We start from the raw sequence: 27,704 nt of genomic DNA on the forward strand, positions 1-27,704 counted from the left end.
ATGTGCTGAATACCATATTTCAAGTTGTGTAGCCACAAAAGCTCAGGTTGATGGACAAGTACACCTCAACTCCGTCTACTCCATCTGCCCTGTCTTTGCTTTGCCGACCTGTTGGAATCTTCTTGAGGATAAAGACCGCATTTTAAACCTTGTTGTGTTTCCCACAGTTCCCAACACAATGTCTTGCTCAATATGCATGGGGACTTTTGCTGATAAATTCACCCTCAATTACATCATCATCTAATCATGGGAATTGTCTTGATTGCTGTCAGCTCACTTGTAAATAGAGCTTGAAACATTTAAATTAATTGGTTTGTAAGCTTAAAATACTAGTTCAGATGTAGGAAAGGACCTTTTGAGAGGAAGTGGTGAATATTTTTCTTCCTAAATTTGCCTTTGGTGGTGGATTACTGTGTCTGAGACCCCACATTTCTTAGGAACATTGGTAAACAGAGATCCCTGGAACATGCAAAAACAGAATTAGGCTGTCTTAGACTTGTAAGACTTACTTTGATTTTCAGTAGCAAATTTTTGGGATACAAGCAAACAAAAATGTTGAAGACAATATGTGACAAACGAGTAAGGCAGTTGCATTACCAGCCTGTGCTCTCATAACTGACAATTTGCTTCTCATAATTGGCTTCCATTTGGATTGTTATTTAAAACTCAGCATTTTTGCCTTGGACATTGTATTTATGACTTGTCTGTGTGTGTGTATGTATGTATATATATCCCCTATATTTTTTATCATATTTATTTCTCTTCTATTTCTTTCCTTTATTTTTGCATTATAATCTTAAAGTTTATAAGTTTTTCCTTATTATAAAATTTTCCTGTTCATACGATTAGTCTTCTTTTACATGATTTTTGAGGGGAAAAAAGCTAAACAGTTATTATGCAGAGAAAGAGTTTCCCTTTAGATAATTTAAACAATAACACTCTTTCACTTAACCAGCATTCTTTTCTTCTAAAGATTCTTACAATGCACAGATCTCATATTGTTCTCAGAATTCTTATCAGCAAATGTATTTTCAGCTCCTTTTGAGCTCCCTTCATGTGCATAAGAAAAACACTGCTGTCTAAAAGAACACTCACTTCCATTTTTAGAGCTGGGGGTTCTTAGACTGTGTTGAACAGTATCATTTTTAATAGCCAGCCACTGACTTCGAGTTTCTTGTTCATTATTATGTAGTTATATAGTGTTATGCTTCAGTCTGAGCTAGACGTACTCTCTGTCACTAGAATAGAGCTGCCGGAATATGACGTGATGGTCGGGAAGATGTAGAAAGCAGAATGCTTTCACTCTCCGTAACTGAAAGCCTAACTTAAAAGGGCTTAAACTGTGGTATTTATTAAGTCCCATAACAGGACTTTCAGAGGTAGGGCCAGCCTGGGGTTGGTTATGCAGTGGCTCAACGGGGTCTTCCGTGGCCCAGGTCCTTTCATCTCTCCTGCGGTCCTCAGTCAGCTCCTCGGCCGCCGCTCGGGCATCACCTCTGTCCGTGGTCGGCCTCACCAGGCAGAGGAGGCCTTTTCCCGAATGCCCTGTGGACTTACTTTCTCTTCAGTAACCACAGACATGTCATGTGCTCCAGTCTAAACCCACCACTGCAGAAGAAATGGAGTTTCCATCATTGGCTTAGCCTAGCAGTTTCTAAATGGGTCTGCATATTAGAATCTCCTGGAGAATCCCAGGCCACACCCCAGAGCAGTGCAGTCACACTCTCTGGGGGCTGGGTCACCGGCATGAGCAGTTTCTGAAGCTCCCCAGGTGATTCCATGGGCAGGCAGGTTTGGAGGCCACGGCTGGGCCTGATCAAGGTTCCCTCTCTTGTCTGGGCTCTGGAGTCACCTGTTCCAGAGTGCTTGACCAAGGGAGGGGTGTGCATGGGGAGGAAGCCATAGGTCACCACAGACCCCAGCCCTGGAGTACGAGTGCCTTATTTTGAGTTCTGCCCTCTCTACCTGATTGTATAAACCTTGGAAATATTTTTAAATTAATGTTTCTTCGTCTGCTAAGTGAGAATAACCATACCAATTTGCAGCATTGCTTAACAATTAAATGGGGAAAAAAAAAATCCTTAAAAGGTCCTAGCACTTTGCCAGCCATGAAGTAGGCAGTCTGTAAACATGCACCAGAGTGCCCTGGTGGTAAAGCATAAGTAATAGTAAGAGAAGGGGAGATAGAAGTTATTGCTGCTGTTGTCGTAATTATTACTATTGCAGTTATTACTTGAGAGGATGGTGGACCAGATCATAAGTTCTTACTGATCTGTTCTGGTTGTACATTAGAAGAAGCACCTTGGGAGCTTTTAAGAAACACCAATGCCTGGCCACACCTAGACCAGATAAATCAGTCTCTGTGGGGTGGGACCTATCATCAATATTTTAAAAAGATTCCCAGGTGATTTGAATGTGCAGGCAGGTATGAAATCCACTGGGCTAGAGCTTAGGAGAGTGAAAGTATGAGGAAAAGTTTAGTTAGGTTGGTTTATCTGACTGTTCCAAATGGACCAGTTTGTGTCACTCCTGTGGCCGCAAGAAAACAAGGTTTTTGAGCTAGTTTGGGCAATTCTTTGCTTGGTTTATGCCAGACAAGCTCTTCTATCACCTCTGTGCTCTCAGTGATAGGACTTTCTTCCAGCCATGCCACTTACACACATTATTCTATGGGCCTCAAGAGTGGATTAACTAACAAGTGACTGAGTGCTTCCTTGTTTCTATTTAAAGTCTGTATACATCCCTTAAATTTAAAAATTCTATTCTATTTACTGGGCTTACTTTTAGTTTTCTGAACGTGAATTGTGCAGTACATTTTCCTAGTTTACACAATGTGTGTTTTCCATTAGCTGCAATGCAAGACCAGTTATGGACGTCTTGTGTAGAAACCTGCTGTAAATTTTCTCCTAGCTTTCTGTAGGCTTCCCTAAGAGTTAGAATTTTTAGGTGTGTTGTTTACTAGGCCTTGGGTATGTTTTGTCATATGTTGAAAGATCACACCGGCTATAAAAATAAGACGGTGAATAAAAAGCCACAAAAGCTATAAACATCTGTAAAAGAAGTTTTCTAGTCGAGGCTGCTTGTCAGGGGGAAACTCAGTGCCTTTTGATGGTGTGCAGCTGGTGGCACGTGCACTTTCAGAAATGGGGCCATTAGGGGGAGCTGTCAGATATATGGCCTGCCGTCCTGTGGGCCGTAGATCTGTCCGCTGGGCTGTGTGTAACAGCAGCCCATGGGGCCACCCTCCTATAAATGCCACCCGTAATTCTGTTGCCAAGTGGATGCTTTATAGAAACAGGTTGCCATCTTTTGGTCACAAAGCCAACGTTACCAAGAGAATTAGTTGGCTCCTAGGAAAAATCTGGAAATTTCAGCATGGGCTTCACAGTCTCTGCCACACTGAGAAGCACACGTCAAGGCTGAGCCCTGGTCAGTGGTTAGGGCCACTGCACGACGCTGCCTGGAGCTTTCTTTTCTTCTCAGAGGATCTGTCATGTGGAGTCCAACGTGAGGTCAGATGCTAACCCAGTTACACAAGACACCCTCTTCTCTGGAGGCACATTTGAGTGAACAAGCTGGGCATGCTGGGCTGGGAGAGAGGAGCTGGGTTTCGGGACTCTGCTGCTGGCCAGGCCGCATCTCGGGGCTTACAGCAGGGCCGGTCCCAGGAGCACCGGGTCACCTCTGAGAAGCCATTTCTGAGACAGTGTTTCTGACATCTGAGATGGCTTAATTTTTACCAAGTCCATCATCCTGATATCAAAAAGGGCCCCTCTAAAAAAAAGACAGGATCTTTCAAGCAGAATGGTGATGTTTTAAGTTTTAAAATAACATGAAAGCAAAAAAATAATAATAATAACAAAGCAATTTTTAAAAAATCTTTTTACTTTTTATTAAAAAAATTTCAAACCTACAGAAGCAGAGAGAATAGGATAATGAATCTCCATGTACCTCACCCAGGTTCAAACAAGTATTCATTCTTCCTCCATTTATAACCTCCCTAGCTCCCAGCCATGAAACTTGGAATTTTTATATGTAATATGAAAATGATATTTAATTCAAGGTTTAGGTGTAATTATATTTTAGAATGTGTTCACCTAGATGATGATGAAACTGAATCATGGACATCCTGTGATCAGACATTTTTATTCTAGACCAGTGCTATTCAAAGTATGGCTGAAAAAACAGTACCAGCCCACAGACTCTTTGTTTCTGGTCTGTGATGAAATAAGTATGAAAATTGTGAGGAAGTGTTTAGAACTTTTATAGCATTCTGACTTTGCTGCACATCTAAATGCACGACCATTTTTTTTTTTTAGTAATTCATTTAAAATATATTTTAGAAAAGCATCAGTCAGCAGCACATTGAGAAAAACACAGTCTTTCACTACAGATGGTTCCAGAAGCACTCTTCTGTACAGTGCTTTTGCCGTTTTGCCACTCAGGATACATTTGGTAACATGCGGAGATATTTTGAGTAGTCACAGCTTGAGTGGAGGTGCTATCGATACCTACTGGGTGCACGGGATAGCCCCCCTCCCAACCAGATAAAGAATGATCTGGCCCTAGATATCGTAGTACTGAGGCTGAGGAACCCTGCTCCGGGTCACAGCGGAGCTCTGTGCCTTGTCTCAGGGACGTTTGGCAAATGAGTCTTGCCGAGGTGCAGACTAGAAAGAGGCTAAGACTGTCTGTATATGATCTTGCCTTGCATTTGACGTGCCATAGTCCACTTTGGAAATTTGTGAGACACTCTGCAGATGGAAAAGTCCGAGGGTTCAAGGACATTGCCCCAATCCTTTAAAAACGGAAAAATATAATGTAGCCCTTTTAAGTTACAAGTTGCCCATTTCATCTCTGCCGAAGTTTGTAGTAGGTCCAACAGGAGAAAGTCAGCCACTACTGTAGCAGCTGAGAAAATGGGAAACTAAAACCTTACAAAATTTTTGTTTATTTAGAAATTTCATATTTAAGAAATGTATAACTTAACAAAATGAAATTCATGCATTTAAGAAACTCACAGCTCGTATTTAAGAAATTCATGAACCTCTGCTTCATGAGGTGTTTTGGATTTTCTTTTAAACTTAGAAATAGGAAACGATCATCTAGTAAAAGGCTTTGTTTTTCTGAACTCTAATAGGGTAAATATTAATAGCTATAAAATAACCTTAATCTAGAAAACATAATCAAGTGAAATTAATTTGTACCAAAAGATGACTTTTAATGCTAACACACTTGTGTGTGTGAGAGAGAGGGAGTGTCAGAGACACTTGTGTCTACATCTGTTTCCTCTTTAGTGAGTTTCTTCTTTCAAATTGTACTTGATACCCAGGTTGTTCACATGGAAATTATTTCATTAACAGCACAGACACTCTTGGTCTCGTTACAGCTTTGAGCAAGACAAATAGAGAAGAGGTTTGTCCATCAAGTGAACAAACTTTCGTTTAAGTTATAATAGCCAAGTGTTTCACTCAAGGTTGAACCCACTCATAAGCAAACCGTGTTTATGTATATTCAGAATACCACAGGCTCTGACAGTCTTTATTACCATACTCACTAGCCTGCCTGTGTTCTTTTAATTGCTTTACTGATTTTCCTTTCTTAACTGTATTGAGGTCAGGCTACCACTGCCGTGAAAGAACATTTATTAACCATCATTCCATGACTTCCTGACACCATTTACACTGACCTCTGACTACACGGGAAAATGCTCATTTGTGATATTTTCTTTTTCTATCTGATTGTGGCCTAGCACGAAAACACTCATTTTCTCAGTTTCCCATTTTCTCAGCTGCTACAGTAGTGGTTGACTTTCTCCTGTTGGACATACTGTAGACTTTGGCAGAGGTGAAATGGGTAACTTGTAACTAAAAGGGCTACATTATATTTTTAAAGGATTTTGGGCAATGTCCTTTAACCCTCATAGGGCATCTGTGGATCATGTGTCCGCAGCATGTGGATAATCTGCTCATGATCCATCCTTGTCTTTGGGAGTCTGTGTAATGGGGGACGTGCTTCTTTACCTCCTGGCAAGCAATTCTTAACTAAACTACGAGAAAGCCTCCAATACATTTCTATTTCATAGAATTTCAACATTTAGACCCCTCCAAGATTTATAAACAATGTGATTTTTTCTATAGAGCCCTCTGAAATGGTTTTGAAATTTAGTTATTCAGTTTATGTTGGCAAGAAATATAACACTTGAAGTTTCTGTTCCTTTAATAGATGGGCGCTAGCACAAAAATATGACTTTTTATTAGCTACATCACAAGGTGCAGGGCATAAGAGCTCTATAAATCCTACCTTCTGAATGAATTCTGCCAAACGCTGTTTGATTAAAGCTAGGCTGATTAGACTGCTGATGAATTCTGCCTTTGGTAGATTACACAGTTTAACTGACAAATAGATTGCCTCCATTCCGTAATGGCTCCCCAGTTATGATGACAAAGGACAAGCTATTTGTCAGTTAAACTGTATAATCATTCAGAAACAGAATTCATCAAGAACCTAATCATTTTGTCTCTAGTTAAATCCAGCTAATGAGTTAAAATGTGTAATTTATACTATGCATTCCATTCTGAAACAGTTACAGACAATTTCCATGATACTTCATTGAATCAGATTTTGTGCCCAGTTTAAAGATTTCATAATGGAGGGAAAGATAGCAGAAGAGAAGTAATGAAGTTAGGATGCGATTCATGTTAAGATGACGATATTGTTGTGCTCTTTGTGGAGGAGGGGTGTTGAGGCTTTGGAAGTCCAGCAGTATCCAGACATGCTTGCAGTCCAGCCACAGCGGCCTGCGGGCTGTTTTCCAGTGTGTCCTTGGGAAGGTAGTAGATAGCTCAGCCACAGTAAGAAGCCTATGTGGCTTCCGGAGCTTTCTCTGTCACGTGGTCCCTTGCTGTGTCAGTCACTAATTACCTAACCACCGTCATCTTCAGTGAACCTTAATGCAAGGATAGGCAGTGAAGATCAGAACTGAAGCTCTCGTGAACCCTTGTGCACAAGCATGGATTCTTCTGGATTGCTAAGTTATGACTGAGTATACTCAGGAATGTTCTAGAGGCAGCAAAGATTTTTTCACAATTTTCAGAGAAAGGAACAGGAACAGGTGCAGGTGTCTTTGTAATAATATGCTCTGTACCACTCAGCTTACTCTCTGTGCCCGACTGTGTTTACCGTGTGAAGGGTGCTATTTCTTTAACATGGCTGATTAGGAGTAATGGAAGAAATTAGTAAGGAAGGGGGATGAGAGTTTCTGTTCTGAGAAAGAAAATGCATGTATTTCCTCCTATTTCAGTTCATTTGATGTTCTTAAACTTGAGATGAGTGACCCGTGACCTCCTGGCTCTTCCTCTGGCATAAAAGCTTTTTCCGGAGCAGGAATTCTCTAATACTTGATTTGGCAACATTCACTATAAATCGGAATCCCTTCCAGGGTGGGCATTAAAGGTCCTCCCAAGGAGCACTGCAAGGCGGTCTGACCAATACGTGTCACGAATTATACCCCTCCTTTCAGGATCTTCAGGGAAAGTATGGACTCTTTGAATAAGAACTAGGGATGAAGGAGACAGACAGGCCTTTGAGGGATAAACATAGTTTCTTCTTTGCTATGGCCTAAGCACTCGGAGAACGCTTCTTTCTAGACTGACAGGGAAATGTGATTTTGGGGTCCTTTGTGAGCTTATCTGAGAGCAAAAACCCCAGGGAATTCCTGGCTACAAATGGTTCTCGGTAAAGAAGAGAGAGTCCAGGCAAATACAGAGCTACTTAATCAAACGGGTCCCTCTTCCAACGGTGATTCTCAAACTTTCTGAAGTGGAGGGACCTTTCTGACATTATAAATTTCACCCCCTACTTTCCTGCCAACATACACATAGAAACACATGATGGCTGTTGCACTTTTAGTGTCTTATAGGAGAAAATAATTAAGTGAAAGTGATATAATTCAGTGGCATTCGTAAATGAATATATTGAGTTAATCACCAACAGGATCTGTAAACATTTGAAAATATCACTGTGTGGGTGAGTGTATGTGTGTGTATAAGACCTTATTTATTCAATCCAAGCCAATGCATAACATATCTGAGACTTCAAACCTCTGGTGATAACTGCAAAGCCCCTGTGACCCACCAGAATCTCCATATACTGGCTGGGAACCTCTCAGTATCCGTAGGGCCACCTCTAGGATGCTTACCTAGACAGTATCTCCTATGAGGAAATTTAGGAATGAGTGGGAGGGATGGTCTTAATCAGTGATGCTCAGAACTTGCTTTTCACTGCCTTCTCTTCCCTGAAACTTCTCTTAGGATGTCATTCAGCTAGTTGGTCCTGTCTTAGGTTGTTCTCTGCCAGACATTTACCTGTCATTGGCAACTGCCACAGCGATGTGCCTCTCACTTCTTTACAAGATCTCGTTTTACAGGTAAATTGCAGGGAGAAAAGCTTTCCTTTTTTTTCCCTTCTCATATACATTGTATTGATATGTTTTATATGCTTTAAAACATTAAGTTACATGAAACATTTGGATATAATAAAAGCTAATAAACAGTCACAGGAATTCCCAGAAAATTCCTGATCTAAATACTTAGAACTACATTTTCCTTTTAAAGATTTTTTTTTAACTAGGCAGTATTTGAAGAAATAATAGAGGCTAAGAATAATGCAACATGTGAAAAGAGATTGTGTTTATTCAGACTAGAGGGAAAGGCCATAAACATCGTATTTCGTAGACTGCCAGTAAAACGCAGTTACTTTTTTCCTGTTGATTGTGAACAGTCAAATTAAAATACATTTTTCATGTCCTGAAAATTATACATATGGTTACTTCCATTTCTGGCAATATGGTAGACTCCATGTCCTGGAAAAGATAACCCGTACAATGCTATCAAATGCTGGATAAAATAAAGCAAACAGCAAATATCTGATTGTGTAAAAAAAAAAAAAGTAAAAGTGATCTCCAGGACCCAACAAACAAAACTGAAACCCAACTCCAGAGTGGTGAGGTCAAGTTGAGGATGCAGCACCTTGCAGGGTGTTTACAGTTTCGGTAAACTCAAGACTTGGTTTTTAATGGTGATGGAAAAGGGACAAGCTCTGGGTTCAGGTTAAAGGGCAAGATGGAACCACATCCCCCCATAATTCTGGGACCCCAGAAAGACTATGCTCAAAATGAAATCAGAGGCTAGAAATAATCTACTTTTGGCAAACAGAAATGCTCGGGATGTTTAACTGTCTTGAAGTAATTGCTGGCTAGAGAAAGAGTTCTCCTTAGAGTTTGTAACCACAGTCCTTCCCTCAAGTGTGTTTGGAGTTCAGCCTTAAAATGCTTGCCTGACCAGAAAACCCTCGGGCAAGAAGTAAACCTAAAATGGTCTCTGATTGATAGCATCCTGGAGTGCCTGGCAGAAGCAAACACAAATGCTGTCTGGAGGGACTTACCCTCAACCTGGGGGTCACAGGAGTTTAACAGATAAAGACCACCAAACATGAGTTCATGATTTCAAATTCCAGAAACACCCAAGGAAACAAGAGCCATGAGCACGAGACAGGAGAAACCACAAATAGCAGAACTAGACTTCCACAGAGCACATAAGATAATGATTTATCAGATGAAGAAAGTTGTATAAATGCCTAGAATATTTTTAAATAGGCATAAGCAGCATGAATAGAAAGTAAGATTGTATCAAAAATTTAAGCATAATTGAAAAGAACCAAATAAAAAGTTCTAGAAATTAAAACTACAGTGTAGGAAATTAAAAACTCAAAGTGATCCTATTAGGTAGCAAGTTATTCATACCTGAATTGAATTGATCAACTGATCCTAAAGAAATTACATAGAGTGCAATACAAAGAGATGGAAATGGCAAAGGCAGGTTAAGAGACATGAAAAATAGAAAGATCTAATTGGGGTTGTAGGCTTTCATTCAATGACAAATGAGAAGCAAAGCCACTTTCAATCAAAATCAGAATTTACTATCAACAGATCCTTGGAAATTCAAATATGTCAGAAAGCATGAAAAGTAAAGAAATTGTTTAAGTGTGTCGGGCTAAACCACACTGATTGTATAAAATAATAATGATTCCATACCGGGAATTAAAAATCAAGATACAAATGAAATACTGCTACATATAACATGTAAGACAGAGCATTCTACAGGGCATGTTAATTAATACGAGGTAAAATAAATACCTTTAATTGTGTTAAATGCACATGGTAAAAGAAATTTTAAGGATAACCAGTAAAAGGATAGAAATAGAGTTTGTAAGTTCTATAATAATGCAGAGGGGGAAAGGGAATCCAAAACATGAAAGAAAATATAGGGGAAAAAACCTTAGAAAACAAGCAAGATAAAAGCAGTACACAAAATAAAATGTTAGAAATGTATGTACACAAAATTAAATGTTAGAAATATATTTAAATATATTATTAATAATGATAAATATGATACTATTGTATTTTATTTATTATAATGGCAATTAAATTCTATTATAACAATATAATTTTTAAATGATAATAAATATTAAAAAGCAAAGTTCACTATCTTAAGAAAAGTGCCATTGGTTTGGGTTAAAAAAATTGAGTCGTATGCTGTTTACAACAGATGCTTATCATACCTAAGGATATATAGACTGTTTGAAAGTAAAAAGATGAATATAACAGGCAAATCCTAATTTTATTTTTTGCCTCTTTTTTTAAACTGAGATATAGTTGACATATAACATTGTATAAGTTTAAGGCATGCAACCTGTTGATTTGATACATTTGTATATTAGAGTATGATTACATCATAGTGTTAGCTAACACCTTCATCATGTCATGTAATTATCATTTCTTTTTTTGCAGTGAGAACATTTAGGATCTAGGCTTTTAGCAACTTTTAGCAACTGCATACTACAGTGCAGTTGACTATATTCACAATGCTGTGCATTAGATCTCCAGAACGCACTCATCTTCTAACTGCAAATTTGTACCCTTTGACCAACATCTCAACAAGTCTCCCAAACTCCAGCAGATACTAATTTTAAAAAGCTTTTATAGCTATATTAATACCAAATTAATTTTAAGGTAAAAAGGATGATTACAGAAGAAGAAGGTCATTTCAAAATGATAAAAGGTCCTATTTTCCAGGAGTAGAATAGTTTTAAACTTACATATACTCACCGTGTACCTAATGAGAGTTTCAAAATGTGTAAACTACAGTGATAAAGTTATAAGGATATACTGGATATTGGAGTGTAAAATGGTTTATTCACTTTGTAGAGCTACTTGGCCATTCCTAGAAAAGTTGAAGGTGCAGTTCCACTTCTAGATATACATGCCGTAGGGACTTATGCTCATCTGTGTTCAAGTATACATTTACAAGAATATTCAGAACAACATTATTTGTAAGAGTGAAAACTTGGGAAAAACTTAACTATCCATCACTGGAGAATGTAGCCATTGAATGTAATACTGTACTCACTAAGAATGAATGAACCGGCGCTCATGTTCACAAGAATGTTCCATGTCTTAAGCTGGCCGATGGGTACACATATGTGTGTGTGATTGTTTACATACCGTTTTGTAGGCCTGAAAATTTTCATAATGTCTTTTAAATACCAAGGAGAAAATATAAATAGAACTTGTCTACATTAACATGAAATAGAAAACATATATACACACTACCTCAATTCAAAAAGTGTCTGTAACAGTATTTTTGAAGCTATATTTGAAAAAACACTGCAATTTTACTTTAAACAAATCTGTTTATCAGTGCACTATTTAGTTATTAGTGGCCTGCTGTTTTGATGAAACAATGTTAATTAATTTATTTTGCAATTTATTCCAAGCTAAAAAGATGGTGATGTAAGTTCCTGGTATCAAAGATGGCTAAGGAATGTGGATAATTTTTTCCTTTGTCTATGGATATATTTCTTTTCCTTAAGAGTCTATGACCAGCTGTAAAAAAATGCCTCATTTTAAAAAGTAATTTCGATTTTATAAAAGAACATCTCCTACCTAGGAAAAAAGATTGGACGATAGAAATGCTAACACATATATATGGAATCTAAAAAAAAAAAAGTTTCTGAAGAACCTAGGGGCAGGACAGGAATAAAGACGCAGAGGTAGAGAATGGACTTGAGGACACGGGGAGGGGGAAGGGGAAGCTGGGACGAAGTGAGAGAGTGGCATGGACATATATACAGTACCAAATGTAAAATAGATAGCTAGTGGGAAGCAGCCACAAGGCACAGGGAGACCACCTCAGTGCTTTGTGACCACCTAGAGGGGTGGGATAGGGAGGGTGGGAGGGAGGGAGATGCAAGAGGGAGGAGATATGGGGATATATGTATATGTATAGCTGATTCACTTTGTTATAAAGCAGAAACTAACACACCATTGTAAAGCAATTATACTCCAATAAAGATGTTAAAAAAAAAAAAGGAAATGAAAATACTTAAAGCACAGTTGAGCTCTAACTTCTTAAATTTACCCCCAAAATCTGTTGAGCATTTGGTTCTGAGCTTTCATTCCCAGGAATCCCTTTGAGACAGTGAACAGTTTGCACCATGTAAACCAGGGGTCCCAAACTGTCTTGCTCCACGAAACCTTTGTGGCATGCACTCCGAAACCAAAAGAAAACGTAAGTTCAGTTCAGTAAGTAGTTAGATCACAGCAATCATGCAGAATCTTCCTTTGCACAGATAGGACTGCATCGAAAGAAATGTTGTGCGATCTAGTGTTGGAACTGTGAACCACCTGGTAGTTTTAAGACTGCCCAAGAGATTTTGAGTACTCCTGTTTTCCCCTGAAAATTTAAAATAATTCATGACACCACTATGAATGTGCTGCCAGCACCTTGCAGAACTAGATAAAACACCCTCCCACGTACACCTTCAAAAGGAGGGCTCTGCATTCACTCAAATTCATGGTCTCTTTTCACTGACTGCAGGAGAAACCATACAAGTGCTCAGACTGCAGCAAGGCCTTCAGCCAGAAGCGAGGCCTGGATGAGCACAAGAGGACGCACACCGGAGAAAAGCCTTTTCAGTGTGATGTGAGTTTGGCTTCCCTTTTCTTTCCCTAGTGTCCTCCAGTAACCTCCGGTAACAGGAGATATGTATGTGTGTGTGGGTGTATCCATGCATCTATTTGTGCATGTATGAGAGAGAGAGAGAGAGAGAGAGAGAGAGAGAGAGAGAGAGAGAGAGAGAGTGTGTGTGTGTGTGTGTGTGTGTGTGTGCGCTTTACAGTGCTGATCTGTGTCTATTAATGTCTTGTGCTCTTTATACCTTTTGATTGCATAATCCATGTAACCACGTTGTAGCAATGTTTTTTATCCTAGTTTACTGGCAGCAAATGAACTCTGATTTTCTTTAAGACATGCCTGTACCCTGTTTTAATGCAATTGAGTTGTTCTTCCAAGGTATAAATACATGATGATTCAAGACAGCTTTCATGTGTCTGTCCAAGTCTTTGACAGGTTAATGATAGTTAAACCAGAAATTTAACTGGTTATAGATATTATTTATTTTGTTAAAGCCAAACAATTTCTAAAACATGCATAAACTCCTTTGTTTAAAAAACGCCACTGCCAATTGTTTAGATTTTCTGCTTATGACATTTGAAGTGAAATGAAATTATCGACATAGTTCACATTATTAATGAAAGGACAGAAATACTACCATTGTCAGTAAAATTAATTGGATCATTGATTAATCTAGAGAAAAATGGTTCATCGATGAACAGCATCACCATTCTGTGTAAGATTGACAGTTGACAGAAAATTGACACAGGTGTTAGGGAAAGCACTTACTTCTTGTTCTTATTTCTAACACAAAAATAGCAACAAAAAAAAGTATTAATGTAGCTCAATGTAAGAAGAAACATTAAAGTTGTAATCTGTGAAATTGCACAGTACATAGTTCTCTTTAAATGTTGAGGGAAACTTGAGTACTCAGTCCCCTTGGCATATCCCAAAGGATAAAGGATGGAGTGAGCAGTCCATATGAAAGGAAACTCACAAACATAAGATGTTTTCCTTGTCTTTCCATGAAACTTTGGTGGTAAGGTTAAGGCAACAACGTACTCCCAGTGGACCTACTCATAAAAATACCTTTATCAACAGTGAACTTCTTTAAGGAGAGAACTACTTGTAGAGAAAGAAATGTACACATGGAGAGCTCTATCCTGGACTGGAGGTACAGCCAGTTTCATAATTTAATGGATTGAACGTTCAATCCATTGGTGCTTTTATTGGAAGCATTTTCATAAAAGCAAAACTTTTTTGGGATTATTTAATTGCACAACTACACAAATAAGTGATGGAAAATAGAAATTAAATATTAACTGTGTATGGACATCTTCCTTCTATCACGCTCTACCTGACTTTTATTTATGCTGAATATTTTTGTGGACTGCTTCCTTACACAGACTGGACCATGATGTTATTTTTTAAAAATTATGTTACAAGCATGATTTTTTCTATCTACTTCTATCCCATTTACTTCTGTCAGATGTTCAAATCTCTCTGAGCCTTTTCTGCAGTCCGGACTGGTCTGTTGAGGAGAGATCCAAGTTTAATGCCTCCAAAACTTCCCTGAAATGCAGCCTGGTCAGGGAACTGGCTGTCTGTTCCAAAATCTTATTCTCTTAACCTACCCATTCCAGATAGAAGTCCTCCTTTCTCACCCCACTTCCAGTCTATCTCCTTCCTAAATGGTTCTCAGATCCATTACTTACTCTCAGTTTCCATTCCCACTAGCAATGCGTAGCCTGGACCCTCACCTTACTATTTCTTATTACATCCTATCTTATTACGTTTCTTATTACATCCTATAGATGTAATAATCCCCCACCAAGGTGATTTTTTAAAAATCGAAATGAAATTCACATAACATAAAATTAACCATTTTCAAGTGAACAATTCAGTGGCCTTTAGTACATTGACGGTGATGTGCAGCCATCACCTCTGATTCCAGAACATTTTTGTCACCCCCAAATAAAGTCCATACCCGTTAAACAGTTACCCCTCACTCTCCCCAGACCCTGGTAGGCACCAGTCTGCTTTCATTTCTATAGGTTTACCTATTCTGGATATTTAATATAAATGAATCATACAATATGTGACCTTTTGTGACTGGCTTCTTTCACTTAGCACAACGTTTTCAAGGATAATCTACATTGCAGCTTGTATCAGTGCACCATTACTTTTTATGGCTGAATGATACTCCATTTTATGTATACAACACAGTTTATCTGTTCATCAGCTGATGAACATTTGGGTTGTTTCTACCTCGTGGCTGCTGTGAACAGTGCTGAGACAAACGTGTGTATACAAGTTTTAAGTACCAGTTTTCAGTTCTTTTGGGTATATACCTAGGAGTGGAATTGCTGTGCCCATATAGTGATTCTATGTTTAACTTTTTTTTTTTTTTTTTTTTGCGGTATGCGGGCCTCTCACTGTTGTGGCCTCTCCTGTGGCGGAGCACAGGCTCCAGACGCGCAGGCTCAGCGGCCATGGCTCACAGGCCTAGCCGCTCTGCGGAATGTGGGATCTTCCCGGACCAGGGCACGAACCCGTATCCTCTGCATTGACAGGTGGACTCTCAACCACTGTGCCACCAGGGAAGCCCTATGTTTGACTTTTTGAGGAACTGCCATACTGCTTTTCACAGTAGCTGTACCATTTTATATTCCCACCAGGAATGCACAAGGATTCCAATTTCTCCTCATCCTTGTAAACACTTATTATTTTCTGTTTTTTTAAAATTATAGTCATCTTAATGGACATGAAGTGGTATATCATTGTCATTTTGATTTACATTTCCCACAGGATTAGTGATGTTGAACATCTCTCCATGTACTTGTTTGTCAGCCATTTGTGTATCAGCTTTGGAGAAATGTCTATTCAAGTCCTTTGCCCATTTTAAAATTGTGTTGATTGTCTCTGTTGTTGAGTGTGAGATACTGGATACTAGACCCTTATCAGATATGATTGCAAATATTTTCTTTCATTCTATATGTTCTCTTTTTGCTTTCTTGATAATGTCCTTTGATGCACAAAACTTTTCAGTCTTGATGAAGTTTAATTTACCCATTTTCTCCTTCTCTTCATGCATTTGGTGTCATATCTAAGAATCTATTGCCAAATTCGAGGTCATAAAGATTTACCCTTATATTTTTTTCTAAGAGCTTTATAGTTTTAGCTCTTACATTTAGGCCTTTGATCCTTTTTGAGTTGAATTTTTGTATATGGTGTGAGTTAGAGGTCCATTCTTTTGCATTTTTTCAGTCTTTCACCATTGAATATGATGGTAGGTGTGAGTTTTTTATGAATGTCCTTTATTGTGTTGAGGAGGTGCTCTTCTAGTTCTCTGAATATTTTTATCAAGACAGGGTTTTGAATCTTGTCAAATGCTTTTCTGAATCACTTGAAATTATCATTTTTCCCTTTTGTCCTGTTAATGTGGTGTGGTACATTGTTTGATTTCTTTTTATGTTGAACTACTGTTACAGTCCTGGGATACAGCCACTTGTTCATGGCTTGTAATCCTCTTAACATGATCTTGGATTCAGCTTGTTAGAGGTTTTTTGTTTGTTTTTTTTTTGCGGTACGCAGGCCTCTCACTGTTGTGGCCTCTCCCGTTGCAGAGCAACAGGCTCCGGACGCGCAAGCTCAGCGGCCATGGCTCACGGGCCCAGCCGCTCCGTGGCATGTGGGATCTTCCCGGACCGGGACATGAACCCGTATCCCCTGCATCGGCAGGCGGACTCTAGATCACTGCGCCACCAGGGAAGCCCCTGTTAGAGTTTTTTGTTTTGTTTCGTCTTGTTTTTTTTTTGTTTGTTCATTTGAAGATTTTTTCCTATATATTCATAGGGGTATTAGTCTGTAGTTTTCTTTCATTGTAATATCTTTGTCTGGCTTTGGTATCAAGGCCGTGCTGGCATCACAGAATTAGGAAGTGTTCCCTCCTTTTCTATTTTTGGGAAGAGTTTGAGAGGATTGGTGTTAATTCTTCTTTAAATGTTTGTTAGAATTCATCAATGAAACCATTGAGTTCTGGACTTTTCTTTGTTGGGAGGTTTTTTGATTCAATTTCTGTACTTGTTATAGGTCTTCTGAATTTTTCTGTTTCTTCTTGAGTCTGTTTTGGTAATTTGTGTATTTCTAGGAATTTGTCCATGACATCTAGGTTATCTAATTTGTTGGCATACAGTTCATAGTATTCTCTTATAATCGTTTTTATTTCTTTGGGTTTGGTAGTAATATCAAAATGTGACATTTTTAATGTAAACTCAGTCATGTGCTTCTCTATGACGGCTTCTCACAACCTATAAGGTAAAATCTGCCTTCCTACTTGACTGAAAAATTATTACGGTCTTTCTCCATTCTTACTGTTTTATGTCTTAATAATCTTATCTGTCAGTATTCTGCAGTTTCTTTGCACTAACACTTAGAGTTTCCTGAAGCAGTGATACTGTTTCATATCTGTCTCTTGTTCCAGGTACCTTGCGTACACTGTTCCCTCTGCCTAGAAAGTCTTTTTCTGCTCCCGTTCCCACTGTCTACCATATATATATGACATTTGAGTGGCATCTGAGCAAAATTGTAAAGAAGAAACTGATACATATCCACTTCAGTTCTTTACAATTTCGCTCAAATGCCACCTCACTCATCAACACCACTCTAACACCTTAGGCCCAGTCGTTCCATGCTCTGCAGCTCCCCCAGCATGCCATACCTATTCAACTTTAAATATCTTTAGCTACTACACATATGGTAGATGACTTCCAAATCTTTCTTTCCCTGCCTAGATTTCTCTTTGAACTCTAGACAGATATTGTGAGGTGCCTGTGAGACATCTCCCCTGTATTCAGACTGAAATCACGATCTCCCAGCCTTCTCAAGCTCTCAACATGTTTCCTTTAACTACCCATCTCTCTGAGAACTCCACTGTCTCCAAATAGCCCAAGCCAAAGGTCGGAGCCTCATGCCAGACACCTCTCTTTCCCTGAGCCATGACCAATAGCATCATCTAGTTGAGCTTCTGTAGTTAGAAAGACACAGTGATCCATGGTTTGTATATAGTCTCTGATTTCACTACAGTCCAGAAATATGTAGGTGTTATTTCCACTTATAGGAAGCAATTGAGGCTCCCTGGGGTTGAATGACTTGCCTATCATTCACTGCTTATAACTGGCCAAATCAGGATTCCAAGGATCAAACCCATGCAGCTTCCTTTCAGCCCCAGTAATTCCTGACCCTCTTTGCTTGTCTGTATTTCTCCAACCTATCACCTTGTCTAAGTTTCCACTGCCACCTTCACTTCTCTCTTTCTGTCACCCCCTACATCCAGTGCAGTAGCAAATCTGATTGGCTTTGTATGTTAAGTTGAGAATGTGAACACTTCTTACACCTCCACAACTAACAACCTAGTCTCCTGGAACAACACAATCGCTTTTTAATTGATCTCCCTCCTTCCATCTTTGCTCTTTACAATCTGTCCTCAACTGGCCACCCACAGTGATCTTTCTAAAACCCGAGTCAGATTTTACTGTATGTGTGTGTAGATTACATATGTATTACATTACTCTCATTGGCTCAAACCCTCAACGACCATACATCTCATTTAGAGTGAAAACCAGAGCTGTACCAGAGGCTGGAAGTGGCCACGTGACCTGCACCCCCCGCCCTTGTGCCCCAGCCTCTCTGGCTTCATCGCCCCCTCTGCCTCACTCCAGCCACATGGCTTCTTTGCTGTTCTTTCAGACGCACTGAGCTCACTCCTGTGAATAGGTCTTTGTATTTGCCGTTTCCCCAGCCTGGAACGCCCTTCTCAGGTGTCTTTATGATCTGTTCCTGTGCTTCTGTCAGTTCTCGGCTCAAATTTCTTTCTCTCTTACTTCCATTACTTTCTTAACCCTCACCCCATAGTCACCTTCTCCTTCACTGTACTTACATCCACCTGAAATATTACGTATTTGTTTCTTTAATTATTTATCATTTATTATAAGCTCCATGACAACAGAGTTTTTCGTTATTGTTTATTGCTGTATTCCCAGCCCTAGAACAATGCCTGGCGTATGAGAAGCAGTCAAAGAATATTTTAAAGGAATGAACAAATGAATCAATGACCACTGTCTTAGTTTATGTCCAAATCATTTCTGGCTTGGTGTGGAACATTGTTTTGGCCTCCCTGATTCCAGTTGTGTACTCTCTAGCTTGCTAACTAAATTATTCAGTCTCTTCTCTTCAGTTTCAGTCTCTTCTTCAAGTCCCACCGCTTGCAGAATATACATCCTTCCAGTTTCTTATGATTATCAGGGTCTCTAGGATTTGGTTCCAGCCTTCTAACTTCCTTTTCAAGTTGTTCCCCTAACAGTGTCTCATCTTTAGCCTTAGTGAGCAGTTTTCGTTCCCCACCTGAGTCTTGCTGTTCACTCCTCTGTACCTTTGTACATCTCCTTCCTTCTCCCTGGAACGTCACTCCCCAGCTTAGGACGTGATAACCCCTGTGCATCCAGGAAGAGTCATCGCACCCTCCCGTGTGCCTCTCTTGGCATTATGTTCATGGCATTGCAAGTATTTCTCCTAACGCTGTGGACTCCACTGAGGCAGGGCAGAGCGCTCTTTGTCACTGTTCTCCTTACTGAAGTGGTAGACACATTGTATGCGATAAATATTTGTTAACTGAAGATGTCTGTATACAGTTCTAACATTATCTCCAAGGACTTTCTATTAAACTTGCTGTTTCCCTTTATCTTAAGACAAAATCAGTTTACCTCTAGCCTAGAGAAGGAACAAAATATTTTCCCATTTTTGGGGAATGTGAATTAATAGTAAGTTGGAGTAGGCTGAAGGGTTGTATGAGAATCACATGTGGAAAGAAAGAAAAGGAAGCATCTCTGTTGCACTGTTGGAACTCCTTGCTCTTCCCTATCTTTAAAATGACTATAAAAGACCTTACATTTGGCTGATTTATACAGAGCATCAGTTTGAAGTCTCTTAATGACTGCATTTAAGTTCATGAGAACACAGCTTTTAATGTCTAGGTAGTCAGTTTCACAACCGTGACATCAGCTACTCTCTGCTGACATTTAATCCTCTGCCTTGGCCCTCGTTCAGCAGTCTGTTGGATTGTTCCAATCCTGTGTCCTATTGGAGCTTCTCGAACTCCTTAATTCTGAGCCGTCATCAATGACTTCGGCATCCTGCCCAACTTCCTTTCCATTTCTCCAGCTTGCCGCTGCCGTAATTTTCCCATGGTGACTATGTAAATGGACTTGAACTTCGTATCCCTCACAACACACTGGTGAGCTGAACTGTCTGAGAACCTCCTTTATTATTTCAAAGAGATGTTTATTTCTTAAAAATGGTGTCAGCCAGGCAAATGGAAGAAAGTGTAGTGGGCTCACATATCTCTGTTTGAAGTGAGAGACTTTTTTAATAGTTGGCCCTTGGCGGGTGGTATAGACTCTGAACCCAGACTGTCTGGGTTTAAATGCTGGAAACCACTTCCTCATTCTGTGACCTTGGGTAACCTGCTTGAGACAGAAGTGTGTGTGTCAGTTTCCTTCTGTGAAATGGGGATGATACCTAAAAGGGTGGTTTGTGAAGTTTGAACAAGCTAATGGTTAGAAATTGCCAAGGGTCATTCCCGGCACACGGTGAAAGCGGATGTCAGCCCTTAAACCTAGTCCCTGTGCCAGAAATAAATGACTGTAATAAAACAGTGAACAAGACGCCATGTCCCCTGCCCTCATAGAACTCACATTCTTGTAGAGTACAGACTTAAACAAATAAGCCTGAATAGATGTCTCATTGCATTTTATGAAAAAGATTGGGAAAGGAAAAAATGGGGTGGGCTGTGAAAGGGTAGTTAGGGAAGAATTCTCTGAGAAAGTGACTCTGAGTAACCTAGAAGATGAAGAGTAGCCATGGGGGAAAGAGCATTCTAGGCTCAGGGAACAGAATAAATCAAGGCTTGTAAGTGGGAAAGAGCATGCAGTGTTAGGGGAAGTAAAAAGGCAGGGGGAGCTGGAGCCTGGGGAGAGAGGAAGAGGGGGGTGCAAGGTGAAGTTGGAGAGCAAACTGGTAGCCTTTCAGCCACATTAAGGAATTTATTTTGAATCTGATTGCAACAGGAAGCCATTGAAGAGTGGTATCTATTGTTCTTTTGACGTGAGGTTTAGAGAAGGAGGCAGGGAAATAGAAAATAGGGAACCAGTTTTAATTGTGTCTTACGTACGATCACAAATGTTCATTTATACTTATAAAAACAATTTAGAGTTTCTTTTACTTGAAAATAATTTCTAAAGACACCTTCTTTGGTTTCTCCAGAATTACTCCACAGCCTTTGGGTTACTTACGTTGCTCACAGGGATGGTATCTATCAATCACCTATCTACCTTTCCCTTTCTTTCTTTCTTTAGTTCAACAAATATTAATGGAATGACTACTCTTGCCTTCCTGTTCCTTAGGACTAGTAAGGAGAGACATTAAAAAGCACACAAATAATTAATTACACTCGAGGTAAGTGTTATAAAGGAAAAGTAAAGGCTACTATGAGAGCGTTTAACAGAAGACTTCTGTCAGAAAGATCATACAGGCCTCCCTGAGGAATGCATAGGAGGCAGCTAGAAAAAGAGAAGTGAGAACGTACTGAGGCAGGAAGGCTGTGGTGTCTTCAACAGCCTACACTAAAGCTGATTAGTTGGGCTAGAGTTTAGGAGTTTCCCTTAAAGTAAGTAAGGATCCAGTAAGGACCCATGGAACAGTTTTATGTAGTAAAATGACATTTATGGTTTTAAAAATCCCTCCACCTGCTGGGTGGAGCATGGACAGAAGGGGATAAGGATGGATGCAGAGAGATTCAGATAGTATTTATCACCTGGGTCCTTCTGACAGTGTAAAATTGTCCATACATTACAGGGAATTTGCATCTCCTCTCCTATATAAAATGCATGGAGCAACCCCCATTCTTCAGGACAGTTACACACGTCCTCTAGTTCCAAACATTTCCTGAGGGGAGGGGAAACTGTACCACCTCTTTGAGAACCACTGACACTGGCTATTGCAATAATCTAGGCTTTGGTTTCCAGAGTGAGGCGCTGCGTATCCCAGGAGGCCTAGGAGACATCCATTGGGGAACGGGAAGGAAAGATTACAGTTGTGATCCCTGCTTATTGTGTATTTTAAAACAAAGAACTTCAAAGAACTTAAAACAAGAAATTAAACTTTATTATCATTGAATAGCGGGGCTTGACTTTGGTGCCCTTGTTAACAGCTGGTTTCTTGCGATGTACGGTACGAAATGTGATCTGAGGCAAGAGTGGCAATTCCGTGGTGATGCAGGTTGTCACTTGTTTGTTTTCCGTGCTTGCAAGGATTGCGATTTATGTATTCCCAGTTAAGTGGAGATACGGATTCTGTTATCTGTTTTTAAACAAAATAATCTTGTACAAAAGAGTCCTTTACAGAAATTACAGATTGAAAATAATATTAATAATACAGACACAAGGCAACAAAAAGAAAACAACAGAGTTAATATTACCAGTCAGCAGCAAATTTAGATTAAACAAATGACACCATCGTATCTGGAAAAAAGTAAACCAAAACACTGAAATTATCCAGAAGACATTTGAAATATGTTTTTGTCTACATTTTTCTTAAAAATGACCCTAAATATCATATCTTAGATGTTGCCTAATTAAAATATGAAGTCATAATTATTAATACAAAAACGTTTATTTCATCTTTTTTCAAATTCTCTTAAAAGTTTGTCTCTAATAATATAATTTATAAATACCTTAGTACACTTGGTATATTTTATTTAAAAATACAGATAATAGGTGCATGCGGAAACGTTTTCTTACTGCTGGAGAATCACTGGTCTAGGCAGGTAATGGTTTTCACTCGGGTTGTGGCAGCACAGATGGCGACAATTAAATGTCTTCTAGAAATGTGTACAGGGAATAAGTGGTAATTGACTAAATGAGGTGGGGATGAGGGAGACATTGGATCAAGGCTGACTGCCAGATTTCCAGCAAGTGTCAGATGGATGGCACATTTTTGTTTTGAGAATTAGATTTGGGAGACAAAGAGTCTTTTTTTTAATTGAAGTATAGTTGATATACAGTGTTATATAAGTTACAGGTGTACAATACAGTGATTCACAATTTTTAAAGCTTATATTCCATTTGTAGTTATTATAAAATATTTGCGATATTTCCTGTGTTGTATAGTATATCTTCGTAGCTTTTTTTTTTTTTTTTTTTTTTTTTTTTTTGCGGTACGCGGGCCTCTCACTGTTGCGGCCTCTCCCATTGCGGAGCACAGGCTCCGGACGCGCAGGCTCAGCGGCCATGGCTCACGGGCCCAGCCGCTCCACGACATGTGGGATCTTCCCGGACCAGGGCACGAACCCGCGTCCCCCGCATCGGCAGGCGGACTCTCAGCCACTGCGCCACCAGGGAAGCCCTGTAACTTAATTTATACCCTATAATTTGTACCTCTTAATCCCTTACCACTATATTGCCCCTCTCTCCTTCCCTCTCCCCACTGGTAACCAGTAGTTTGTTCTCTGTGAGTCTGCTTCTCTTTCGTCATATTCACTAGTTTGTTGTATTTTTTCAATTCCAGTTCAACTTTAGACTTACTGAGTTTGCAGCACCAGTGAGCTATCCAGCAGGCATTTAGATCCTCCACTGTGCAGATCAGGAGAGAGGACTTGGATCAGAGATAAGATATTGGCGAGTATCTCCATATAAACAGTAACAAAGAGCATGACTATGATTAAGGTCGCCAGGGGAGAAAACACCTAATGAATGGAGAAGTGGGCTAAGGAACAGGTACTGAGATCCAGACTTCAAGGTTAGGGTGGAGGAGGAGCCTGTACAGGAAAATGGGGGGGGGGGGGTGGGCGGGGCGGGGAAAGGCCAGAAAAATAGAAGGAAAACAAGGAGAACAGGTCCTAATGGAAACTAAATGAAAGGCAGGAGGGAAGTGGCCAGGTATGTCAGATGATACTGAAACTTCATGTTAAATGAGGATTCAGGAGTCCCCATTCCATTTAGCCATGTGGAGGTGGTTGGTGACCTATCAAAGCTGTTTAGGGAGTTACAGCACTTGACGTATCAGTGTGATGGCAGTGGGCTTGAGGCACGCATGGAAGATGAGGATGTTGAACCTTCACTCAGCCAGCGGTATTTTTTGCATTCCAAAGTAACATTTGGAAGTTTGTTTCCTTTTTTGTTCTAGAAAAATTAGGAAATACAGAAGGGAATAAAGACAAATGAAATGATTCCAAATTTCTCAACTGATGTCAACTAATATTAACATTAATCTCTTGATATTTTCTTCCAATACTTATTTATACAGATACAGTTACCATCTTTATTTCAGTATTGTAAATTGTGCATTAATTTTATTCTGTTTTCTTCCCTTTACATTTTCCCTTGCCTTTTTTTACATATTTTTTGAAGTATGATCTTTTTTTTAACAGCTGAGAAGTATCTCTTCTTCTCGTTATATCAAAATGAATATACTCATTAACTTTGGGCAAATAAGTTATTTGTAATACTCCACTTTTATAAATAATTCTGGGATGAACATCTTGTATATACATCTTTGACTAGGAGCTATCATACTGGTAGTACTCCTGGCTCTTTGAAGGCTTGTGAAAATACTAACAATCTCTGTCCGTCCAGGGTGCTTTTGAGGAAGGGCTACTCAGTACGGTTGCACTGTCATCAGCACCATTTTCTACACTTAGGCACATTCCAATCCCCCTTGTAAAATTATGTTTGGGTGTGTGTGTGTTGTTTTAAGTACATTTCTTGAAAATAGCATGTGTTTGCATTTTCCATTTTACCCTAATTTCAGAGCCTTTAAGGGTACTCAGTATTTTATATCACTTATCATAACTCATGTATTACATAGTCTGTCATTGTATTTTATGCTCTTTCATGTTCCTGGGTCTTTCCTTTTTATCCTGATTTTTACTGCATGACATGAACTTACCTGTCTTTGTTTTTCAGTGACTTTAAAGGTATATAGTCTGTTTTAAATTGTGATTGTAAAACTTATGTTTACAAAGGTATTTCATAAGAAGAATGTCCTTTCCTCAGATTGATTGGAAGCATTATGTTTGTCATGGAAAATTATTGTTTGCTTTAAAATCATTTGTATATTGCAGGGAGCTGCTACTCTTTATAGTAGCTGTGTTCTCTCTCGGACCCCACATGTGGTAGCTGTTGTAGTCTCTTCTTTCCAACCTGCTGATGATTCTTTTTGCCAGAGAAGATGAAAGAGAAAAACTAGGCACTAACATTTATTGAGTGTCTTCAGTACAACATCCATTTGCATAGATTACCTCATTTAATCTTAGTATTAATTCTGTGAGATAATGATCATTGTGATCATTTTATAGGTGAGGGAACTGAAGTTAAAAGGCATAGTTTGTTCATTTAAACTTCCTTAGGAAGTGATAGAATCAGGTTGAAACTTGGTTAGTTAATTCAACAAATACTTATTAGTGCTACTCTATAGGCACTGTCTTATCCCTTAGGATATATGAGTGAATAAAATATGTGAAGATTCTCTGCCTTCATGGATCTGAGGTCAGGGTGCCAGAGTAGTTGGGTCTTTAGTGAGGGCCTTCTTCCTGGTTATGCCTCACATGGCCTTCCTTGGTGTGTGCATGCAGAGAGAGAGAGAGAGTCTGTGTCTCTTCCCGTTTTTATAAGGGCATTAATCCCATCACTCCATCCTCATGAGCTCATCTAACCCTAATTATCTCACAGTGGCTGCACCTCAAACACCATCACATTAAGGATTAGGGCTTTAACTCATGAATTTTGAGGGGACACAAACATTCAGTCCATAGCAAAGGACACAAACATTCAGTCCGTAGCAAACTCTAAAACTTATTTTATGTCACACTATGCTACTAATGTGTAATTCAAAATACATTATCATTGGATTACTCCCTCTCTTCACCAAACTGGGGGCTTGCCCTTCTGTGTTTCTTGTTGCTGAGCATGTAAAATCCTGCTTCTCTCATAAAGAGAGAGTGAATTTTTTATTTGCTTTTGTATTTTCACATGCTTCACCTCATTCAGAACTTCAGCTTTCTTTCCAGTATTTTTACAAGGCTTTACCTCTCCCATTATATTCACTATGTTTTTCAGGGAATTTTCACATTATTTAAGTATTTTATTTTATCGTGCATGTGCTTTTGAAGAATTTCATGTAAATGGAATTTTTGTGAATAACAGCAAACTTTGAATGAAAATTTGGTATTATAAAAGAATTCCATTTCATTTTTACTTTTGAATAACTATGCCTCACATCTTCTGGGTTAATTTAATATTTTAAATTATTGGGCTGTTTAATGTCTGTTGAGTCAGGTGGCAATGTCGCAGAGCTTACATGAAGAAAATGTGAAGTATTTTTAATTGGAAATAAAGAACTGGAATAGTGGCTAACGAACTTCTGCTTAGGATGCTTAAAGCAGTGTTAACCTTTTACTTCACACATGGGTCCAGACTGAAGGGATCACTGGTGAGACATGTCTTGTGCTATTTATGCCATATACTAAAAAGATGCCCTCTAGATCAAGGCATTTTGTTTAAGAGGTTTAACGTGAAATTGTTAATACACTGAATTATGGGGAGAAAGATACCGTTTCCAGGGAGTTGTGTCTTTAGAGATGTTTAAAAATATAGTAGCTGGGGGAAGGGAGGGTGGTTGGGATGCAGAGGACACACATTAAATGCAAACAACTCTTGGAACTATAATTAATTTTCTTTACCTTTTACCTTGGATGTTAAGTTCCATTTATTTCCAGAGCACTTTTGTTCTTAAGCCTGTCAGTATATACTTGATAATAGGAATTTGCATATTGTATTTTGTGTCAGTGATAACTTGGTGTATCTTCAGATTTTTCAATATAATGTGATTGGTATCTTTGGGTCTTTTCTAGGTTTGTGACTTGGCTTTTAGCCTGAAGAAAATGCTGATCCGACACAAGATGACTCATAATCCTAATCGTCCACTGGCAGAATGCCAGTTTTGCCATAAGAAGTTTACAAGGAATGACTACCTCAAAGTGCACATGGACAATATCCACGGAGAGGCTGACAGCTAATGGTAGCTGTAAAGGAATTAAGCCATTCAGAAGGGCTCCTAATACGAAACCCAGATCTCTCTCAGCTGATTAGCATAGCAGAAGTAGCGAAAAGTAATTCACTGGCCTCATAGTTCTTATTTGCCTACCTTTAGAGTCTGTAGATACATATGCAAAAAAAAAAAAAAAAAAAATCCTACTTCTGTCAAGAAGTGGTACAAATGGAAAAAAATAACTTTGTAGCCTCCCAAAATACTACTTGTGTTGTGTCTTATAAAAGTGGAAAAAGGAGCCATGGCTCTGCTTGGCCATCTCTCTATAGTGAAGTTTATTAACATGCTCCGTATTAGGCATTTTTAATTTTATTGTTATCCTTGTGTGTGTGTGTGTGTGTGTGTGTGCGCGCATTTGTGATGCTGGTTATTGCAACTGGTTATTACTAGTTTAGCCAGAAAGAGATTAAGATTTCCAAGATATTTCACTGCAGATAAAGGATAAGGGGCAAGAGTTTGCAAAGTCTCAAGCATGATACGGGATAAAACTTGCTAGAACACGCCAAGATCTTAGTTAATAAATAGCTCCTT

The 27,704-nt window shown here is 39.1% G+C and overlaps 1 protein-coding gene across 2 annotated transcripts in view; it reads left to right on the forward strand.

The window, feature by feature from the left end:
* The window catches only part of PRDM5 (PR/SET domain 5), a gene marked incomplete at both ends in the record, with an annotated part of 206,846 nt that extends 179,492 nt beyond the window's left edge, over positions 1–27,354 (forward strand). Inside the window, one exon of one of the 2 annotated variants that reach the window (XM_082837920.1) lies at positions 26,977–27,354. In XM_082837920.1, the coding sequence (XP_082694046.1) occupies positions 26,977–27,141 (165 nt within the window). Of the gene's footprint in view, positions 1–12,938; positions 13,001–26,976 lie in introns of those variants that run through there. The other variant, XM_082837921.1, reaches the window with a different exon arrangement.
* Between the last annotated feature and the right edge of the window lie 350 nt (positions 27,355–27,704).

This window comes from Leucopleurus acutus (assembly GCF_964270905.1).
Source record: "Leucopleurus acutus genome assembly, chromosome: 4".
Lineage (NCBI taxonomy): Eukaryota > Metazoa > Chordata > Mammalia > Artiodactyla > Delphinidae > Leucopleurus > Leucopleurus acutus.